General features: G+C 39.8%; 1 protein-coding gene across 2 annotated transcripts in view; it reads right to left on the bottom strand.

Moving 5' to 3' along the window:
• Positions 1-1456: 1456 nt before the first annotated feature.
• MEN1 (menin 1) overlaps positions 1457-18653 on the bottom strand; it is a 67685-nt gene continuing 50488 nt past the window's right edge. The window contains exon 7 of one of the 2 annotated variants that reach the window (XM_085863011.1): positions 1457-2024. In XM_085863011.1, the coding sequence (XP_085719137.1) occupies positions 1814-2024 (211 nt within the window). In that variant the 3' untranslated portion in view covers positions 1457-1813. The remainder of the gene's footprint in view (positions 2025-18653) is intronic. The other variant, XM_085863005.1, reaches the window with a different exon arrangement.

An 18653-nucleotide genomic window follows, 5' to 3' on the forward strand; every position in this document is an offset into this window, starting at 1 on the left:
TATAGAACTATGATGCACATAAGCAGTCGGCATGTTTTTGCTTCATGGACGTAAGCCGGTTATTATTATTAATTATTTTTATTTTTTTCCTGGGAACAATCAAACCAGCAGTCTGGGCAATATCTCAGCCAAACTAGGACACTCGGTAAAGTGCGTACCTCCACCACGTAATGCCTGATCCACGAGAACATATCGGACCCAATACATTTTTGAAATATCATGCGAAACAATACTATCTCGTTTATGGCCCGATCTCTCAATGGTGAAGAATCACTTAAAAAATTAAATAATTCTCGTATCCAGATCCGGACCCAGATCTTCACCAAAATCAAATCAGTTCATCCTTGCCACACACCCAACCTGTCCACCAAGTTTCGTCTGAATCCGTCCACAACTTTTTGAGATATCGTGCTAGATATCTGTTTAGCCCAATCTCTAAATGGTGAAGAAACATTAAAAAAATTCTAGTATCCGGATCCAGATCTTCACCATAATCTAATTATTTCGTCCGAGTCAGACACCCAACCTGTCCACAAAATTTATTCCGGAACCGTCCACAACTTTGAGATATCCTGCACACAAACAAACAGACACAAAGGAGTGAAAACATAACCTCCTTCACCTTCAGTGGTGGAGGTAATAAATGGATGAGCAATTTGTATAATAAAGGTTTTTGTGCATAATTAGCCAGAGTTGTCAAGGCTGAGTAGTGTGAAAATACAGATAATGTATGTGTGTATATATATATATATATATATATATATATATATATATATATATATATATATATATATATTATATATATATATATATCTTCTTCTTCTTCTTCCTTCGGCTACTCCCGTTAGGGGTCGCCACAGCGGATCATCCTTATGATCCGCATAGTGATTTGGCACATGTTTTACGCCGGATGCCCTTCCTGACGCAACCCTGGTCGTCTCTTACGACACAGGGATATGGTACACCTATTTTAACCGGGGTATACACCGGCCCAGTATACTGGTACTCATTTCGCCGACCTCAGAAGGATGACAGGCTGAGTCAACCCCCTGGTGTATTAATTCAGTGGCCCAACGGGGCTTGAACTCGGGACCTTTTGGATCCCAAGCCGCTTCCCTAACCACTGCGCCAACACCAGGCTTATATATATATATATATATATAAATATATATATATATATATATATATATATATATATAAATATATATATATATATATATATATATATATATATATATATAAATATATATATATATATATATATAAATATATATATATATATAAATACATATAAATATATATATATATATATATATATATATATATATATATATAAATATATATATATATATATATACATATATATATATTTCCAAACGACATTTAAAATGATCGAAATTAGTGTTCTTATGTAACCCCCACCCCACCCCCACCCCAAAACAACTACCTTCAAGTCAGATCTCTAAATATACCAAGGTTTAGAATGTTTGTGGATAAGTATCAATTTTAACCTTCCCAGTGTCCCTTTAATTAATAATCACACCCAAAAGTGATCCATGATGATCACAATGAATACACACACAAGTATTGCGATATCTCAAGTTGTAAAATCGAAGCAGCTTCAGCAATTCGACCCCGAGCAGCGAGCATGCATCAATCGTTTTTCTCCAGAAATCAGCCAAAAACATAATATGGTTATGTGAGCATTTGTGATAAAGGGAATGCATTGTCCTTATGTCGTCAACACATCAAACTTCAGCCCAGATCTGTAAATCGGCCAGCATTCCTGTCATCAGCTAAGGTTTAGAATGTTTCAAAATAAGCAAAGAAAATTTTTTTTAACCGCCTCTCCAGTTCCCTTATAAACCACGAACAAACAAGTATGAAGCCTTACCTTGGGCTCGGTGCCTTCATCGGTTTCTTCTCCAACACTCGCCGCCTCTTTCAGAAGATTGGGAATTATATCATTGGCAATGTCGAAAAACTCTTTGTAGATCTCCTCGTCCTCACGATTGTAATTGTAGCTGGGGTGATGAAAAAAAAACATGGTAAAAATAGCCATCTCAACATAACTATCATAACGTCCTCTTTCATATGCAGCATAAGGTTGCGGGATAGCATCATTGGCTGAGGGCATGGCTATGCTGCTGATGCAATGCCCGCTGCTGGTTCGGCAGGAATTTGGGATTTGTTCATGGTGCCAACAATAGCTTGCCTACTCTTTATGAAGGATACCGTCGACGTCAACCAACTGATGCCGACAGATGGGACTCTCAGTTTAACCTCCAACCGAGTAACGGCACACAAATCACTCTGCCTGTGAAACACAGTTTAAAGCTGGGTCGGGATTTGAACCCAGGCGAGCCAGCGAGAAGACAGGTGTACATACCTCTAAGCCATCCTGTCAATCACCTTAGTAGTTGATATATGGGGTTGCTAAGGCAACCATGCAAATGAATGGGGTGAAGGGGAAAAACTCTTTGAATTGATCCCCGAAAACCCCTAAACAGGAGTCTAATTCCTCCCCCCCCCCCCTCATACAAATGTATAGGGAGAACTCCCTGACTCGAGACCCATCAGGATAAAAATAGGAGAATGATTTTCTGCCATACAAGCTCATGTTAAATTGAGACTGTCTCAGCACCCAAAAAAACCTCATACAAATTAATAGGGGAAGCTTTCTTGCTCAAGGTTCATCAGGTCAAAAAAGGAGAATGATTTTCTCTCCCCCCTCTGACTCTCGGTCCATGGGGTCAAAAGAAGAGATCAATCTCTCCCCCATTACTTACTCCATTCAAAGAGTGAGCCAATGAATATTTGATCATGTTCCACTTCAGGTAATAAATTAATTTTCCGATTACATTCATCACCATCGAGTATGTTCACAAATATTATTTTAGAACTTAGTTCTTGGTCTAAATATCTTTCTTGAGCAGAAATAAAATGATAAACTTCTCTCAATGCTCTTGTTTGACCACCTCCTGAGCCACAGATTATTTTTTGCATCAGCCATGCCCACTTTTCCTAAGCCACGCCCACTTTTTTAAGCCTCGCCTACTTTTCATGAACCATGTCAACTTTTCCTAAGCTCCGCCCACTTTCCCTAAGCCTCGCCCACTTTTACTAAGCCCCACCCTATTTTGTGAGGACCACCTACTCTTACATCATTTCCTGTTAATCGATTTTCTTAATCGATTATTCCTAATCGATTTTCTTAAGAATTCTCCATTCCAACAACATCTGACTCACAAGGCTTGCCTTGGCTTGCCCAGGGAATTTCCAAAGAATTCTCCATTCTAACAACGTCTGACTCACAAGGCTTGCCTGGGCTTACCCAGGGAATTTTCAAAGAATTCTCCATTTTGAAAAAGGAAACGACACCCACCACTCTTTCTCTATAAAAGCTTCAAACCCAGACTCCATTTTAAACATATTTTTACTTTTACTGAGAATGGACTGCTGTGCTGAGCTTGAGTGGGATGACTTTGGAGTTCTACTACTTGTATGGAACTAAACCTTCAAGTTGATGAACTGGATTCAAACATCATATCTATTGAGGTAAGATTTTATTTTCCTATTTACAGAGTTTGATTTAAGCATTTAATCATTTAATAATTAAATCACTTAATTAATACATTATTATTTTCTCTCACAGGAAATTGTATCTGAAATACAAAATGAAAATACTGCTTTTGCTACAACTTGGGACGAAATTGTTGGTTTGGTTGAAGACCTTATGAGCAACCAAGACCCACAGAACGAGCTCGTCCTTGATGACCCAAACAAAGAGTTATACCTTGGAGAGCAGCAAAATCCTGAAAAAGAGTTTTACAGCAATAGTATTCATTGAGAGTTTTCAAGACAATACCCACTGAACAAGTTATACCTTGATGAGCCAGAATACAAGTTTTACCTTGGAGACTCACAAATTTTGAAAAAAAAAAATCAGTAAATGAGTTCTGCCTTGATGGTTTAAATAACTACCTTGGAGACTCAGGAAAAGGGTTCTGCCAAGATGGTTCTAAATATGGAACCTACCTTGGAGACACAAATTTCAGACATTTTGAAAAATGGAGTTTTCCTTGATGATCCACAGTTATACTATGTGAGATCTATCACTGAAACCCATAAAAATTGGAAAAATGGAGTTTTCCTTGATGATCCACAGTTATATTCTGAGATCTATCACCAAAACCCACAATAATTCTGGAAATTGTGATTCTACCTTGGAGTCTTGGATAGATGGTTATATTTTTGGAGACTTGAAATGTGGGTTCTGGCTTGATAACTCACAATGTGATACATATCTTGGAAACTCAACAGGAATGTGGTTATACCTTGGAGACTTGGAAAGTTGGGTTTATTTTGGAGACTTGAAATGTGGTTTCTACCAAGAAGACTCTTTGGGATTTAAACCTATTGATGTAGTTCTTTGTTGGATGGTGCTTGATGAGAGCAATATCAAGAAAGTTCTGGGAAGAAAGTGCAGGAAAGTTCTTACTCCCCCTTTCTACTTCATCAAACTTTAAAGCCTTAAAAGACAGAATTGGAAGAAGAGAAAAAAAAACATAAAAAAATATATGTATTGTTAGTTCTGGGAAGAAGATGCAGGAAGGTTCTTACTCCCCCTTTCGACTTCATCAAACTTGAAAGCCTTAAAAGACAGAATTGGAAGAAGAGAAAAAAAAAAAACCATAAAAAAATATATATTGTTGAAATACGTGTTTAAAAAAAGAGATTGTGTTGGGCGAGGGTTGGGTTGGGGTTGAGATTTTGAATGCAAGGGTTGGGGTGGGTTTGCGTTGGGGTTGAGATTTTGAATGTGAGGGTTGGGGTGGGTTTGCGTTGGGGTTGAGATTTTGAATGTGAGGGTTGGGGTGGGTTTGCGTTGGGGTTGAGATTTTGAATGTGAGGGTTGGGGTGGGTTTGCGATTTTGAATGTGAGGGTTGGGGCGGGTTTGCGTTGGGGTTGGGATTTTGAATGTGAGGGTTAGGGCGGGTTTGCGTTGGGGTTGGGATTTTGAATGTGAGGGTTAGGGCGGGTTTGCGTTGGGGTTGAGATTTTGAATGTGAGGGTCAGGGTTGATTATGCTCCCTGTTATATTAACACACACACACACACACACACACACACACACACACACACACACACACACACACACACACACACACACACACACACACACACACACACACACACACACACACACACACACACACACACACACACGTTAAGCCTTGACTATTCAGTTGAGGACTCTGTTTTTGGGGTTCACAGATCTAAGAACGTCCCCCTTGACACACATTATATATATGTATATATATATATATATATATATATATATATATATATATATATATATATATATATATATATTTTTTTTTTTTTTTTTTTTTTTTTTTTTTTTTTTTAACCCCGTTATACACCTCAGACTTGGTCCTCGAGTGTCCATAAAGGTGTATAGTAGAGGGGCGTGAAGCGCCAACCTATTGCTCCCATTAGTATTATTTGCTTTGTTTTGTCTTTTGTAATTCCTGTGAATAAAATGAACCTAAAATCTCTTCTTCTTCTAAATCATATACCTTACATGTCCAAGGAACTGTATCTATTACATCAACAATTTTTAAAAGTTCATTTGTCCATCGCTTTGTATAACTTTTCAAAATGAGATTTCCACCTATATATTCTTATGATATCACCAACTTTGAACTAAGGTTTTCTGACATTAATCTCTTTTTCATATTCTAATTTTGTAAATGTTTCTGATGGTTTCATATTCGTTGACGTGTTAATCGTGTCATTATACTGATCTACAATATCCTGAATAAAAGATGACCATTGTTGTGAACCGAGTTGTGTGAATTTTTTATATAGTCTCTCTTTTAAGGTACGATTAAAACGTTCAACAACAACTGCCTTCCCTTCATTAAAGGTACTGTATAATGTAATACTGTTATTTTTTTAGAAAATTCATAAATGTCTTGTTATAAAACTCTCCACACTCATCAGTCCACAATTTTTTAGGTTTTCTCTTACTTTTATTAACTATCTGTTGAAAGGCTAACATAAGAGTATTACCTGTTTTGTTTGTTAAAGCGACAACCCACGCGTATCTACTCCTCAAATCAATAACAGTTAAAGCATACTTGTACCCCTTATCATTATTGAGTTCAATCAAATCAGCGGACCAGATATAATCAACTTCCTTGGAATAAACCTTCCTTCTCTGAAACTTTGTGAATATTGGTTTATGTAATTCATCAGCTAATTGCTATTCAATCTTAATGACATCATTAGAGCCTATAAGTTTTTTGAATTTCCAAGTCCAAGTTTCAATTTAGCACTGATCATCTTCTTCACGATGAACCTATCAACTTTTTCTCTCAAGGTTGGATTTTGTCTCAGAGACAAATTATACAACATTTCTCTATCGGCTTCATGTTGTTCTTCCAACGTTGTGGTATTCCCATAATCAATATCATGTCTCATGCACACTTCATCAACCCTATTGATGGGCTTACTCCATGGTTTAGGATTGTCTGCCTCATCTAATCTTTTATCCAACTTTGTGCCTGAACCACAGAAAGAATACCCTGGTAGATGTAATTCCCCTGGTATTCCAGTAGTTGTAAATTTACTTCCTGATAAAAACGTTTGTATATTTCCTCCACGTTTGTGTTTAGAGATAAATTGACACTTTTTTGAACCACATACCGAACATGTACCCTTTTGTCTTCTTCTTCTTCTTCTTTCGGCTGCTCCCGTTCGGGGTCGCCACAGCGGATCATCCATATGATCAGCATTGTGATTTGGCACATGTTTTACGCCGGATGCCCTTCCTGACGCAACCCTGGTCGCCTCTTACGACACAGGGATATGGTACACCTATTTTAACCGGGGTATACACCGGCCCAGTACACTGGTACTCATTTTGCCGACCTCGGAAGGATGACAGGCTGAGTCAACCCCCTGGTGTATTAATTCAGTGGCCCAACGGGGCTTGAACTCAGGACCTTTTGGATCCCAAGCCGCTGCCCTAACCACTGCGCCAACACCAGGCTACATGTACCCTTTTGTATAACCCTATTATTTTTTACTTTTAAAATATGAGATTTTTTAGTATTAGTTTTCTTTTTACATTTGAGACAATAACTCATTTATTTATGAGAAAAATTCCTAGTGTGCAAAAACCTTTTTAGTTTCCAACATGCACATTTGAATCTTAATTTTTAAAACATAAAGAATCCTTAGAAATGCCTTCACTCTCTCCTCCATTTATTTAAGAAAAAAATGAAAAACTTTAATTAAAGTCAATATCTTGTCCTTGAAAACGATGACAATAGTCTTGTGGAAAATATTGCTTATAGACTTGTCAATTCTTTGTTTTCCTCCTCGGTACGTTGAGATTTATTTATTTTCTGGAATACCTCCAATCTTTTTTAATCTCACTGGTTTCCATATTTTCATATTTATTTATTCTCGCTCTTTCCTCCCTCTCCTCCTTCTCTCTCTTCTCCCTCGTCCCTTACAATCCTTGAATCGCTTACACCCCATAGAATATCATACATATATTCATCGGGATTTCTTGTTATTCCTGTATCCAAAATAAATTTTTAGAAGCGTCTCGCGTAGCGAACGCTGCTCATAGAGAGCTCGGCGTTCTTCTTCTTCTTCTTCTTCTTCTTCTTCTTCTTCTTCTTCTTCTTCTTCTTCTTCTTGTGAAGACAAAACCTTAATCTCTAGGACTCGGCTCTTGTAAATACAAGATGCGGATCTCCTTAAATACTGAGCACATGTACACATCCTCACATAGATGGTGCGCCTTTTGAGAGCGCCTATCATGAACTTTTAAATATATTCGGACATTTGCTTTAAAGTTTCGAAAAGTTCACGTTACTATTTAAAGATTATTCCATTTATCGTATTGTAATTTCGTAAATACATTATTTATTTCGTAAATACACGAGATATCGTAAATATGTAAATACATTATGACGCATTTCGCTATTGGCTTAATCAAGGCACGTGACAAAATATCGGAAGTTGTAGTTGTATTATATTGTTGTTTTTTTGAAATTTGTTTTTTTTATTTTTTTTTAGCCAACAAAACCTTTAGGACGCTGCTCGTGGACACATTTGTCCTTGTTTTACAACAGGAAACCAATAAAATTTCTTTTGAATTTCTAAAAGAGCCTTATGTTTTCTTAACTTTATAATTTTTTCATTATTTAACATTTTAATTAAATCCAAAGTTGTTGGTTTATGAACATCAGCATAATGCCAATCTTTTATTGAAAATACCTCATTATGTTGTGGAACATATTTATTAAAATACCGAATACCCTTTTCTTGAAGGTATGCTTGGACACAGAAATGATAATTTTCTTGAAACCTTCTTGCTGTCATTTATGTATTAGAAATATATGACAGAATAATATTATGACATGAAACACCTCCCCATCTTCCCATAGTTAAATCATTTTGTACTTCCTTACTTATTATATATAATCCCGTTTCTTCTGTTTTCATGGTATAAACAAGGGCAAAACCATTATTATATTTACCCTTATTAAATTATTTTATTTGTTGTTTACTAATCGTGCTTCCACAAAACTCATTCTCGATACCAAATGGATAATATTCTTCCTTACGATACTGATTTAATTGTTCCAGGTCTTCTCGGTCAATTTTAAATGACCAATTATACCCTAAATCATTCACATCATATCCCCATTGTTCTATTCTCATACAAACGATACGCCCTTCTTTATAAAAATGTATTTTAATTCGAACTGTGAATTCTGTATGACCTGGCGATAAAATCAACACTTCTGTATCTTTGGAATACACGGCCATTTTATTTAAGGATATATATTGTGATAAATCCCTTAATCTCACCAAGTCATTCGCCTCAGTCGGGCTTGGATAATTTTTTAATTTATAAGCATTTTTCATACTAGTACGTGCGCGTAAAAAAAAAAAAAAAATTCATAAATAAATATTCAAACCGCGAGCAACAACAACCACACAGGTCGTTTCTTCGCTCTCGCGTGCCCGTACGTGCATGGCCCGGAAGTTGGCATATTATTCGCAGTTACGATTATTCGCAATTTAGTTTTAATACCCAATTATTCAATTAGCGCCAACATATTTTACCTTTTCGCAATGTCGTGGCAAGGAAAAACAAAGAGAAGAGAAGAGAGAGAAAAAAAAATTACTTCTTGGTTCGGAGCACACCAGCACTCTGATGTTACCGAAATTTATGCACCGTCTAATATGAAAACGATCATAACTTGGGGCATTGTGTTTATCTATAAATGCGCATAAGAAATCGAGAAATTATTAGAATACACGAAGTCATCACTCTCCGGAAGTCCGTACGTTGTAACCCGTAATGGCGAATGCGGCTGAGCTTCCCTTCCCCATCGGCCACGCCCACGCAACATCGTGTCTCGTCATTGGTTTGGTAAATAAATGGCCATAACTTGGGAAGCACTTGTCCGATTAATATCAAACCTTGAAAAGGCACATCCTCAGGTCCCCAGCAATATATCTGGCAAGTTTCAATGAGATCGGACCAGTGGTTGTCGAGAAACAGCGGTCACACACACACACACACACACCTGGAATTATACATAGATTAATATTTTTTGTTATACTATATTTTTGTCGTTCAGCCTGTGCCTTTGTGTAATAATTTGATAAATCAATATCCAGTTCTTGGGATACACCAAAGATAGAACCATCTTTACCAACATGTCATTTATATTAGATTAAAAATAATGTAATAAAATTTTTATTTTTGTTGAGTTGAAATAACACATATAGACATAATTGACCACAACACTTGGAATCTAATTCTTGGACTTGAAATGTTTGATAAACACCATTCTGTAAGAATTTTATGACTTCAACAGGTGGTGGAAGACCAAAACTATCAAAATAATATTTGTCTTGACTATTAAAAATACAAACCCAATGAGAACCATTCCCATTATTATCTTCTAAGTTCATAATAATATTCTTTGTATGTTTAGGCACGTTTGTTAATTCACGTTTGTTAGGACTTCCGGTTCCGGTTTTGAGCGGCAAGAGGTCTCCTTCGGGGCTCCCTGCTGACATTCTCAAAGTTAAGTTCCGGTTGTTATTTGTCCCGTTTTAACTGTTTAATTTTCTCACCTACATGTTAATGTGTGTTCCTAGTTCGGTTTTGTTTCAAAAATCGTGCTATTTTGTGAGTATTTATGTCGACGTTCTTACCTGGTGTTTGAGGCCTAGTCCTAGGCTTGAGGCCTACCGGTTCCACTTGGTGTTCGATCGTTTTTTTTTTTTGTTTTGTTTGTTTTTTCTCCCCATTACCTTCAATTTCTATCCTCCCCATTACCTTCAATTTTCATCCTCCCCACTTTCCAAACATCCCCCATTCTCCCAACTAATCTCTTTCTTATCTCAAAAAAAAAAAATAAAAAAAAAATAAAAAAAAAATATACCCAACAACAACAACAACAACAACAACACGCTCACCTTCTCCCGATTCTGCTACTTCTTCTTCCTCTTAACTTCCTCCTCGTCTTCCTCGATTTCTTTTTTTTTTTTTTTACATTTCCATGACCTAATCTGTTGAACTCTCTCATACATTAATATTAACAACAAAAACGATCTTATGATGCTTCATCTTCCTCTCTCACACATGTGGTACTCTTTACTGTTTCACAATGCACTACTCTTCTGCTATTTCAACAGACTGCTTTCATTTCGACCTCTCCTTCATTCCTTGCCTAAAAAATCCAACTATTACAGCGCTTCTTCTCTCCATGCTCTGAATTCGCCTTCATTGCATCCATCAAGAATTGTGTTAAATCGCATCTCTGACCTAAAACTTTTAAAAACCACAGTTTGCCATGAATGCTCGCTTTCCATCAACCATTCTTTTTTTCCAACTTCAGTGCCAACTCACCCCCCTCACCCCTCACTCTCACTCTCAAAGCAACCATCCCACTCTTCTCCCTCCAAGCCTCCCTCTCACCTCTTTAAAAAATTCCCCCTCACCTTTCTCCCACCTTTCATCCCCCTCACTCTTCCTTCTCTAAGTTGCCCCCCTCTCATCCACCAACCTGCCTCCCTCCACTGCCCTCTCACCTCCATCTCTTCACTCCACCTCCTCAAATACTCAACTGCCATCTTCCTTGTCTCTTGTCCCCCCTCTCTCCCAGCACCACAGAGCCTTTTCTCCTCCTCATTCGGCCCCCTCCCCTCGCTATTCTGCAATACCCCACACTCCTTCAGCAACCCTCCTTACCTCCCCCCTCGTCCCTCGTCCTACCCTCCCCCGCCCCTCCGCCTCCTGCACCCAAAGCCTCCTCCCCTACCTCTTCATTAAAAGTGTGGACCTCAAATATCCGGGGCCTTCGCTCAAACCTTTCAGATCTTTCCATGCAGGTTGCCACTGACAAACCAGACATTATCTGCCTAACAGAAACTTTCCTCTCCCAAGACGTGTCTGACTCCCAAGTATCTCTCCCTGGTTACTCCCTCTTACGGTATGACAGACCTGAGCCTCGTCCTGGTGGAGGTGTTGCTCTCTTCATCAAAGACTCTATTCCTCACTCTCCCTGCACTGCTCTCACTCCCCCACACCCCCAGGAATACCTCTGGCTTCGGCTTCCCCTCCACTCCCACCTCATGTTTATATGTGTACTGTACCGTCCACCGAACAGTGATGACTCCATCTACACCTCACTCTCCGAAAACATGGACCATCTTCTATCTTCTCATCCAAACTCTCTCTTCCTCTTATGTGGCGACTTCAATTGTCATCACGCCAGTTGGCTAGGTGTGGGTACCTCTCTCACCTGCCATGGGACATCAGCAAAAGCTTTCTGTGACTCATTGGGACTGACTCAATCGGTCAACTTCCCGACCCGGATCTCAACCAATGGTACTCCATCTCTTCTGGATCTGATTTTGACAAATTTCCCTGACAATATCTGCTGCTCTTCCTTCGCTCCAATTGGTTCTTCTGACCACGTCCTTGTTAAAGTGGACATCTCTCTGGCTGTTATCAGAGAACCACCTCACCGCCGTCGAGTCTGGCATTTCACTCAAGCCGACTGGCAGGGTCTCCGAGCAGCCATCAAACTTACAGACTGGTCTCCTATCACTACTTTCTCAAACATCAACTCATCCTGGGAATTCTTTCAAAGAAACTTGCTCTCCCTCATGCACAGATTTATCCCCTCTCGTGTTCAGTTGTCTTACCCTTCCTCCCGCCCTTGGTTTACTGAAGCTTGTGGCGAGGCAGTTGTCCTGAAACAACTTGCCTTTGCCTCATGGAAAGCAAACCCAACTGAGGGCAATCTCAGTTCTTTCCACAAAGCTCGGAACAAGTGTGTAGCTGCCCTCAGGAGAGCCAGAAAACAACATCTTTCTCATCTGAAGTCTGAACTCTCAAACCTCTCTCCCTCCTCAAAATCCTGGTGGCGTTTAATCAAATCTGTTTCTGGTGTATGTTCCCCCTCCATCCCCTCCCTTACCTCAAATGGCCGCACTGCTGATTCCACACGTGATAAAGCTGAATGTCTAAACTCGGTGTTTGCAGCTAAATCTTGTGTCCCAAACCCATCACTATCTCTACCCACTTTACCCAGTCGCACCCAACTGTCCCTGGACTCTGTATCCTTTTCTCCTGACAAGGTGGAGAGCTTGCTTTCAAACCTCGAGTCAGATTCTGCAACCGGTCCAGACGGCATCAGCCCACGTGTCCTCAAAGCCTGCTCTTCTGCTCTTGCTCACCCTCTCTCTGTTCTATTCACCCTCTCATTTTCCCAAGGTCATCTGCCATCTGCTTGGAAATCTGCTAACATCACTGCCCTGCATAAAAAAGGTGCAAAAACAGATCCCTGTAACTATAGACCAATCAGCCTTCTCCCAATCATCAGCAAGGTTATGGAATCCATCATCGCTTCAGACATGAAATCCTTCCTCTTCTCCAATGGCTTGATTTCCAATCATCAATTTGGTTTCAGACCAGGTCACTCTACCCTAGATATGCTGCTACTGCTCTCCCATCAATGGATGGAGGTCCTCAATGCCAGACAGGAAATCCGAGCCGTATCCCTGGACATATCACGTGCTTTTGACACAGTCTGGCACCCTGCCCTACTCACCAAACTCTCTTCCCATGGTATTCAAGGCCATCTCCACTCATGGCTCGCAGACTTCCTCTCCTGTCGCAGTCAACGTGTGGCCCTAAATGGAGTTCTTTCATCCCCTCTTCCTGTGCAGGCTGGAGTTCCTCAAGGTAGCGTTCTGGGCCCTGTTCTTTTTCTGGTTTTCATCAATGATCTCTCGGACTCTCTGGAAAATCCTCTATTTCTCTTTGCCGATGACTCCACCCTCTGCCGTACCATCTGTCATCCCTCAGACCGGCAAGCAGCAGCTTCTTCGCTCACTGCAGATCTGGATAAAATCACAAACTGGTCCAACACGTGGAACATGTCTTTCAATCCAGACAAATCTCACACTCTCACTATGTCTCTTCGAAAGGACCGTTTACAAAACCCCCCCATCCACTTTCTCAACAATCCTCTGGAAGAAGTCTTTTCTTTCAAGCTTCTGGGTCTCACTATCTGCCATGACCTTTCCTGGGAAAGTCACATTTCCAACCTTGCCTCAAAAGCCAGTCGCCGACTGGGAATCCTCCGTCGTGCAAAGTCCTTCCTCGGCCCTCTTGAGCTCCTGACCACTTACAAAGCTTTTGTCCGTAGCCTGATGGAGTACTGCTCTCCCCTCTGGGCTGGTGCTCCTGCCTCCCACCTTTCTCGACTTCACGCTGTCGAAACCAGGGCTTTTAAGATCATTGGCATCTCCCGCAATGAAGCTGAGTCTTTGGGCCTCTCACTCAATCACCGCAGGTTGGTCGGTGGTCTTTCTGTCTTCTACCGACTCCTCTCCAGCCTTGCCCCCCCTGCTCTCTCTGTGATTTGTCCCAACCACATTTCCACAGGGCACTCAAGGTCCACCAACAACCCCCTTCTGGTAAAACTACCAAAATCACGAATCACTGCTCATCTTCACTCTTTCATTCCTCTTTTTTCCCGCCTTTGGAATAAACTTCCTCACTCTATTCTTTCCCATTCTTCCCTCCAGGCTTTCAAAACAGCTGTTCACCACCACCTCTTATCTTCCCCCATCCAAATCCTCGATCTTTTCTACCCCGATAATCCACCCAAGCCCACTTCCTTCAATTCTCCTGCTTTCCTTCCTGAAAGTCCCTTTAATGTCCATCTTCCCCTCGCCATGTTCCCCGTCCCATCCCCATCCCTCTCCCTTCCACAGTTCACCTGTGTCTGTTCCCCAATGTTTTGTCCCTTCCACTCCCGCCCCTCTTGTCTCATGCCTCCTTGCTGTGAGTTGTGTGTTAGCTCTCATACGAGCCTCGACCAAGGTATACAAAAAAAAAAAAAAAAAAAAAAAAAAAAAAAAAAAAAAATCTCATACAAATAACCACATTATGAATTTTTAATTTCTTACAATATTTGACAAGTTGTAAATTTGATGTTGTATTCTTTCCAAATTCTTTAAACCACTCATCAATGCTCATTTATTTATTAGAAAGATATAATCCATTACCCCTTTTAGTTAATTTTATACCTGCTTGTGCGATAGAAGAAAGCATATCTCCAACTAACAATCTCGCTTTATCAGGCAGACTTTCAAGTTTTTCAGCAAAATCTACAATTACACCACTTCCACTAATTTGTTTCTCCAACTCTTTGTTACGTCTTTCCAATTATTTTTGAGCACGGAGTTGAGCCTTCCTTTCGTTGGCAGTTTTCACCGCTGTTGAAATACCACCCGTCATTGCTTCAACCGCACTTAAACCAGCAAATAAAGGAATTAGAAATGGGAGAAATCCTCCACTCGTCTCTCTTATTGAATATTTTTTCAACATTGGTTTTGTCATTTTAATTTTAAGTGAGCCAGTATTCAAGATTTTAACCTGTTCTTTTGTGAGCAAAACATCAATTCTTACTGCTCCTTTTCTCTGAATTGTATTAACGTTAATCGTACAAGGCTTTTGATTTTGAACACAAGATGATAGTTTATGAAGATTGATTTGATTAACATATACCCCAGTTGGTACTTTGCCACTCATTTATTTAACAAAAAATTACGTGAGACTAATCATAACACCATTATCTGTATTAATCTGTAACTAGCTGAAACCCCGTCACAGACGGATTCTGTTCATTCAACCACCCTCACCAGCTCATACACACTCGAGGGACATGGACTGGACAGGGTGTTCTTGCCCCCGCCTACTCATCCCCTGCCCCTGCCCCATTCCCCCCCCCCCGCCCCTGCCCCATTCAATTTGCTTACCCCCGCCCAAAAATGTAATTACCCCAGCCCCGCCGCTTCTGATTCCCCGCCCCACTTGCCCCCGGGCCCTCACCCCCCTGTCCACCCCCTCACACTCAATTCCGCCTCATTCAACCCAGCCCACGCCCCATTTCCCCCTGTCTCCCGCTTTCAATTTGCTTACCTCCGCCCAAAAATTTGCTTACCTTGCCCCCCCCCCCACCTCTTCACTCCTCACCCCCATCTCAACGAAAAGTGTTTATTCTGCTTCAGAGTTGAAAGTTAACTATTGCCACTATGTGCGATGCACTCTTACAGGTATGAAGTTTCTTTCAGTCCAGGTCACAGTACTGAGAAAAACGTGACGCGACCGCTAGGAGGAGTACAAAATTGGTCCTTCAGTATTAATATATAGATAGAAGATAGTAGAAGATACAGTAGACGCCACTTTATAAATCCACGGTTATAAAATCCAGCCGCTGATTGTGACCAAAATGAGTTGGAACGGAATTTTACATGGAGAAATCCACAGTTTAATAAATCCACCTGCTTGGCATGTGCGAGGTCTCAGCCTAAGCTTGATGTAGTATGCGTTGCCGCAGAGTGGAAAAAAAAAAAAACAACAACAGCAACTGGTGACGGACTTCGAATCCCGCCGCCGCTCGAATCCCTCCGACCCCGAATCCCAATAACCAAGGGAAGAAAGCGACGAGGAACCCGAGCCGATGCCTACAGCGGCAGAGATGCGGACGGCACTCGCCAAATTGGACAGGGGAATGCAGCTCTCAGGTTTTGCCCATCCCGATTTCCGCCACGTGACGGATTCAATAAAGGAACATTTGCGCAAAACCTTCCCTCCCAAACAAGCGACCTTGGAGAGATTCATTTGAACAATCCCCTTATTACCGTTTGATAAATCAATGTTTTTGTAGCATAAAGTAGTGTTTAACGACATTCACTTTTTGTCTTATCTATCCAGTAGGTGGCTGAAAATAGGTTCTCCGCTTAATAAATCCAGCCGGTTAATAAATCCAAACGGCGTGGTCCCATGGTGGATTTATAAAGCGGTGTCGACTGTACAATGTTTCTTGTTACATTTTTTGTGTCAAATTCACATTCTGAGGTAGTCACCATGTGCAGAAGAGGATTTTACATTGCAGACGCTATTTTCGAGGAGTAGAATTAGTAATTACACCTCTCAGCAGTAATTTTCTGACGACGGACGTAATGGCGTCAGAAAATAACCGATGATGTCACGACGTCCTGACGCCTCTAAGCGGTGACGTCACACGTCGCCATGTAAACGAATGTAAAACGAAAAGTGTTTATTCTGCTTCAGAGTTGAAGTTTGACTATTGCCACTATGTGCGATGCACTCTTACAGGTACGAAGTTTCCTTCAGTCCAGGTCACAGTACCGAGAAACACGTGACGCGACCGGAAGGAGGAGCACAAAATTGGTCCTTCAGTATTAATATATAGATTCTGTTTCTTCCAAAAGCAAACAATATGTATCAACTTCTTCACTCTCTCCTCTTTCAATGTATAGGGAAGTATCCACTCGATTCAACTTTATAGTTTCCTTATGAGCACTCAGGTCAAACGCATAGATTGTATACAAACTTTTAAATGTTGTCATATCCAAAATAGGTTCTTTATTTCCATTACTTTCACACACCGTTTGGTAAGACTTGTATGCTTCAGCAAAATCATTTTTTTCCCAATTAATTTCCAATCTATCTCGTGGATAAAATGTTCCATCTAGAGAAACGCGAAGTTGTTTCACCTTAGCATTATCACTCAATGCATTATTCTTATCAGTAGCAGTATCGCCATCTGGTTTTTTAAAAATGATCCACAGATATCGTGGCTTTCCTTCCAGAACACCCAAATTCCATGTGTAATTGGTTTGGTTTAGTTTAACGTGTTGACATCTTCTTTTGAGGTATGATACACTGAGTGGTTTCTTTGAGTTAAGTCTTCTGTTCAACATCTCTTCTGTATTAAGATTACGAGTATACTCACTAATATACCAACTCATTTCATCAATGACAAATTTATTCTGGGCACCAAAAAGTAATATATTTTCATTATTATTCCTTTGTAGTTGAAATCTAATTTAAAGAACATACAGAACTTTATCATGATCACAAAATCCAAATATACCTTAAAGAGGAACTGCCACAGTAAAAATATTAACTGGTTTTGTATCATCATTATACATTCCTTTCCTTTGACTATATCCAGGGTCTGCGTTTGTTCCCGTTGACATATCAGGAATAAAACCTTCGACAGCCCCCTTTCCCATTCTATCACTGAATGAATATTGTGTAAATTTCATCATTTCAGATACAGCAGAGACATAATCAACCGCTTCAACTTCTTGTGTTCCAATGTACAAACGAACACTCTCAAACATTTTCCAGAAGAAATCATTGACGAGTGTAGCGTTTGTGTTATTACCAGCCTTTGTGAATGTAAATTTACACAACAAGAAACTTTCAGATAGATTCAAATAAGTTTGTTGATCATTTATTTCAAAACTTTTTGTAACATTTGCATTCCAGTCTGTTCCAGTTATTGCATTTACCTTGAAGTAATCTTTTTTAGTGGAGTTTGAGATGACAATGGTATCATCCAAATCATAGATGCTATCAATTGCTTCCATACTTGTATTTATTTAGGAAAAAAGATGTTAAAAATTTTGAAACCCTGACCCAAGTATTTGAATTATTTTCTGTCGTTCTTGGGGAGACAAATGAGTTTTGCCTTTCTTAATTTCTTTTATTGCTTGTAATTTATGAGATTCCTTTTGGGCATCTTTATACTCTTTACAGCACGTGCTAAATTTCCCACAGCAGAAGCAGTTGAACCAATTCGGTCTTCATGTTTAAGAATAGTTGAACCAATACCCATTAGAGTATCAATTATCCCATCTCCTCTAAATTGATGTCCGACACCACTTTGTCTCTTAGGTTTATAGTATCCTCCACCAAGATACATACCTTCACCCTTGTAGTATCGGGAAAGGAACATCCCATCCCCTGTAATTATTTTATATTTTCCCAACTCGTGTTTCCTCACAATAACCATCGTATTTATTTTTTGGAAACTTCACGTAGGTGAATTCTGATGGATATAACTTCTCCATTAAAAGAAATCATACGATTATCTTGGTCGGTTATCCTAAAATTTACTCTGTGTATGGTTTTTCCTGACACAGGGAGATAAACCAAATTTTTGGGTTCCATATTGAATTTATAACCAATTGGGGTTGAGTATGCGCTGAA

This window comes from Eptatretus burgeri, chromosome 2 (assembly GCF_056783735.1).
Source record: "Eptatretus burgeri isolate ZD-2024b chromosome 2, Ebu_testis_v1, whole genome shotgun sequence".
NCBI lineage: Eukaryota > Metazoa > Chordata > Myxini > Myxiniformes > Myxinidae > Eptatretus > Eptatretus burgeri.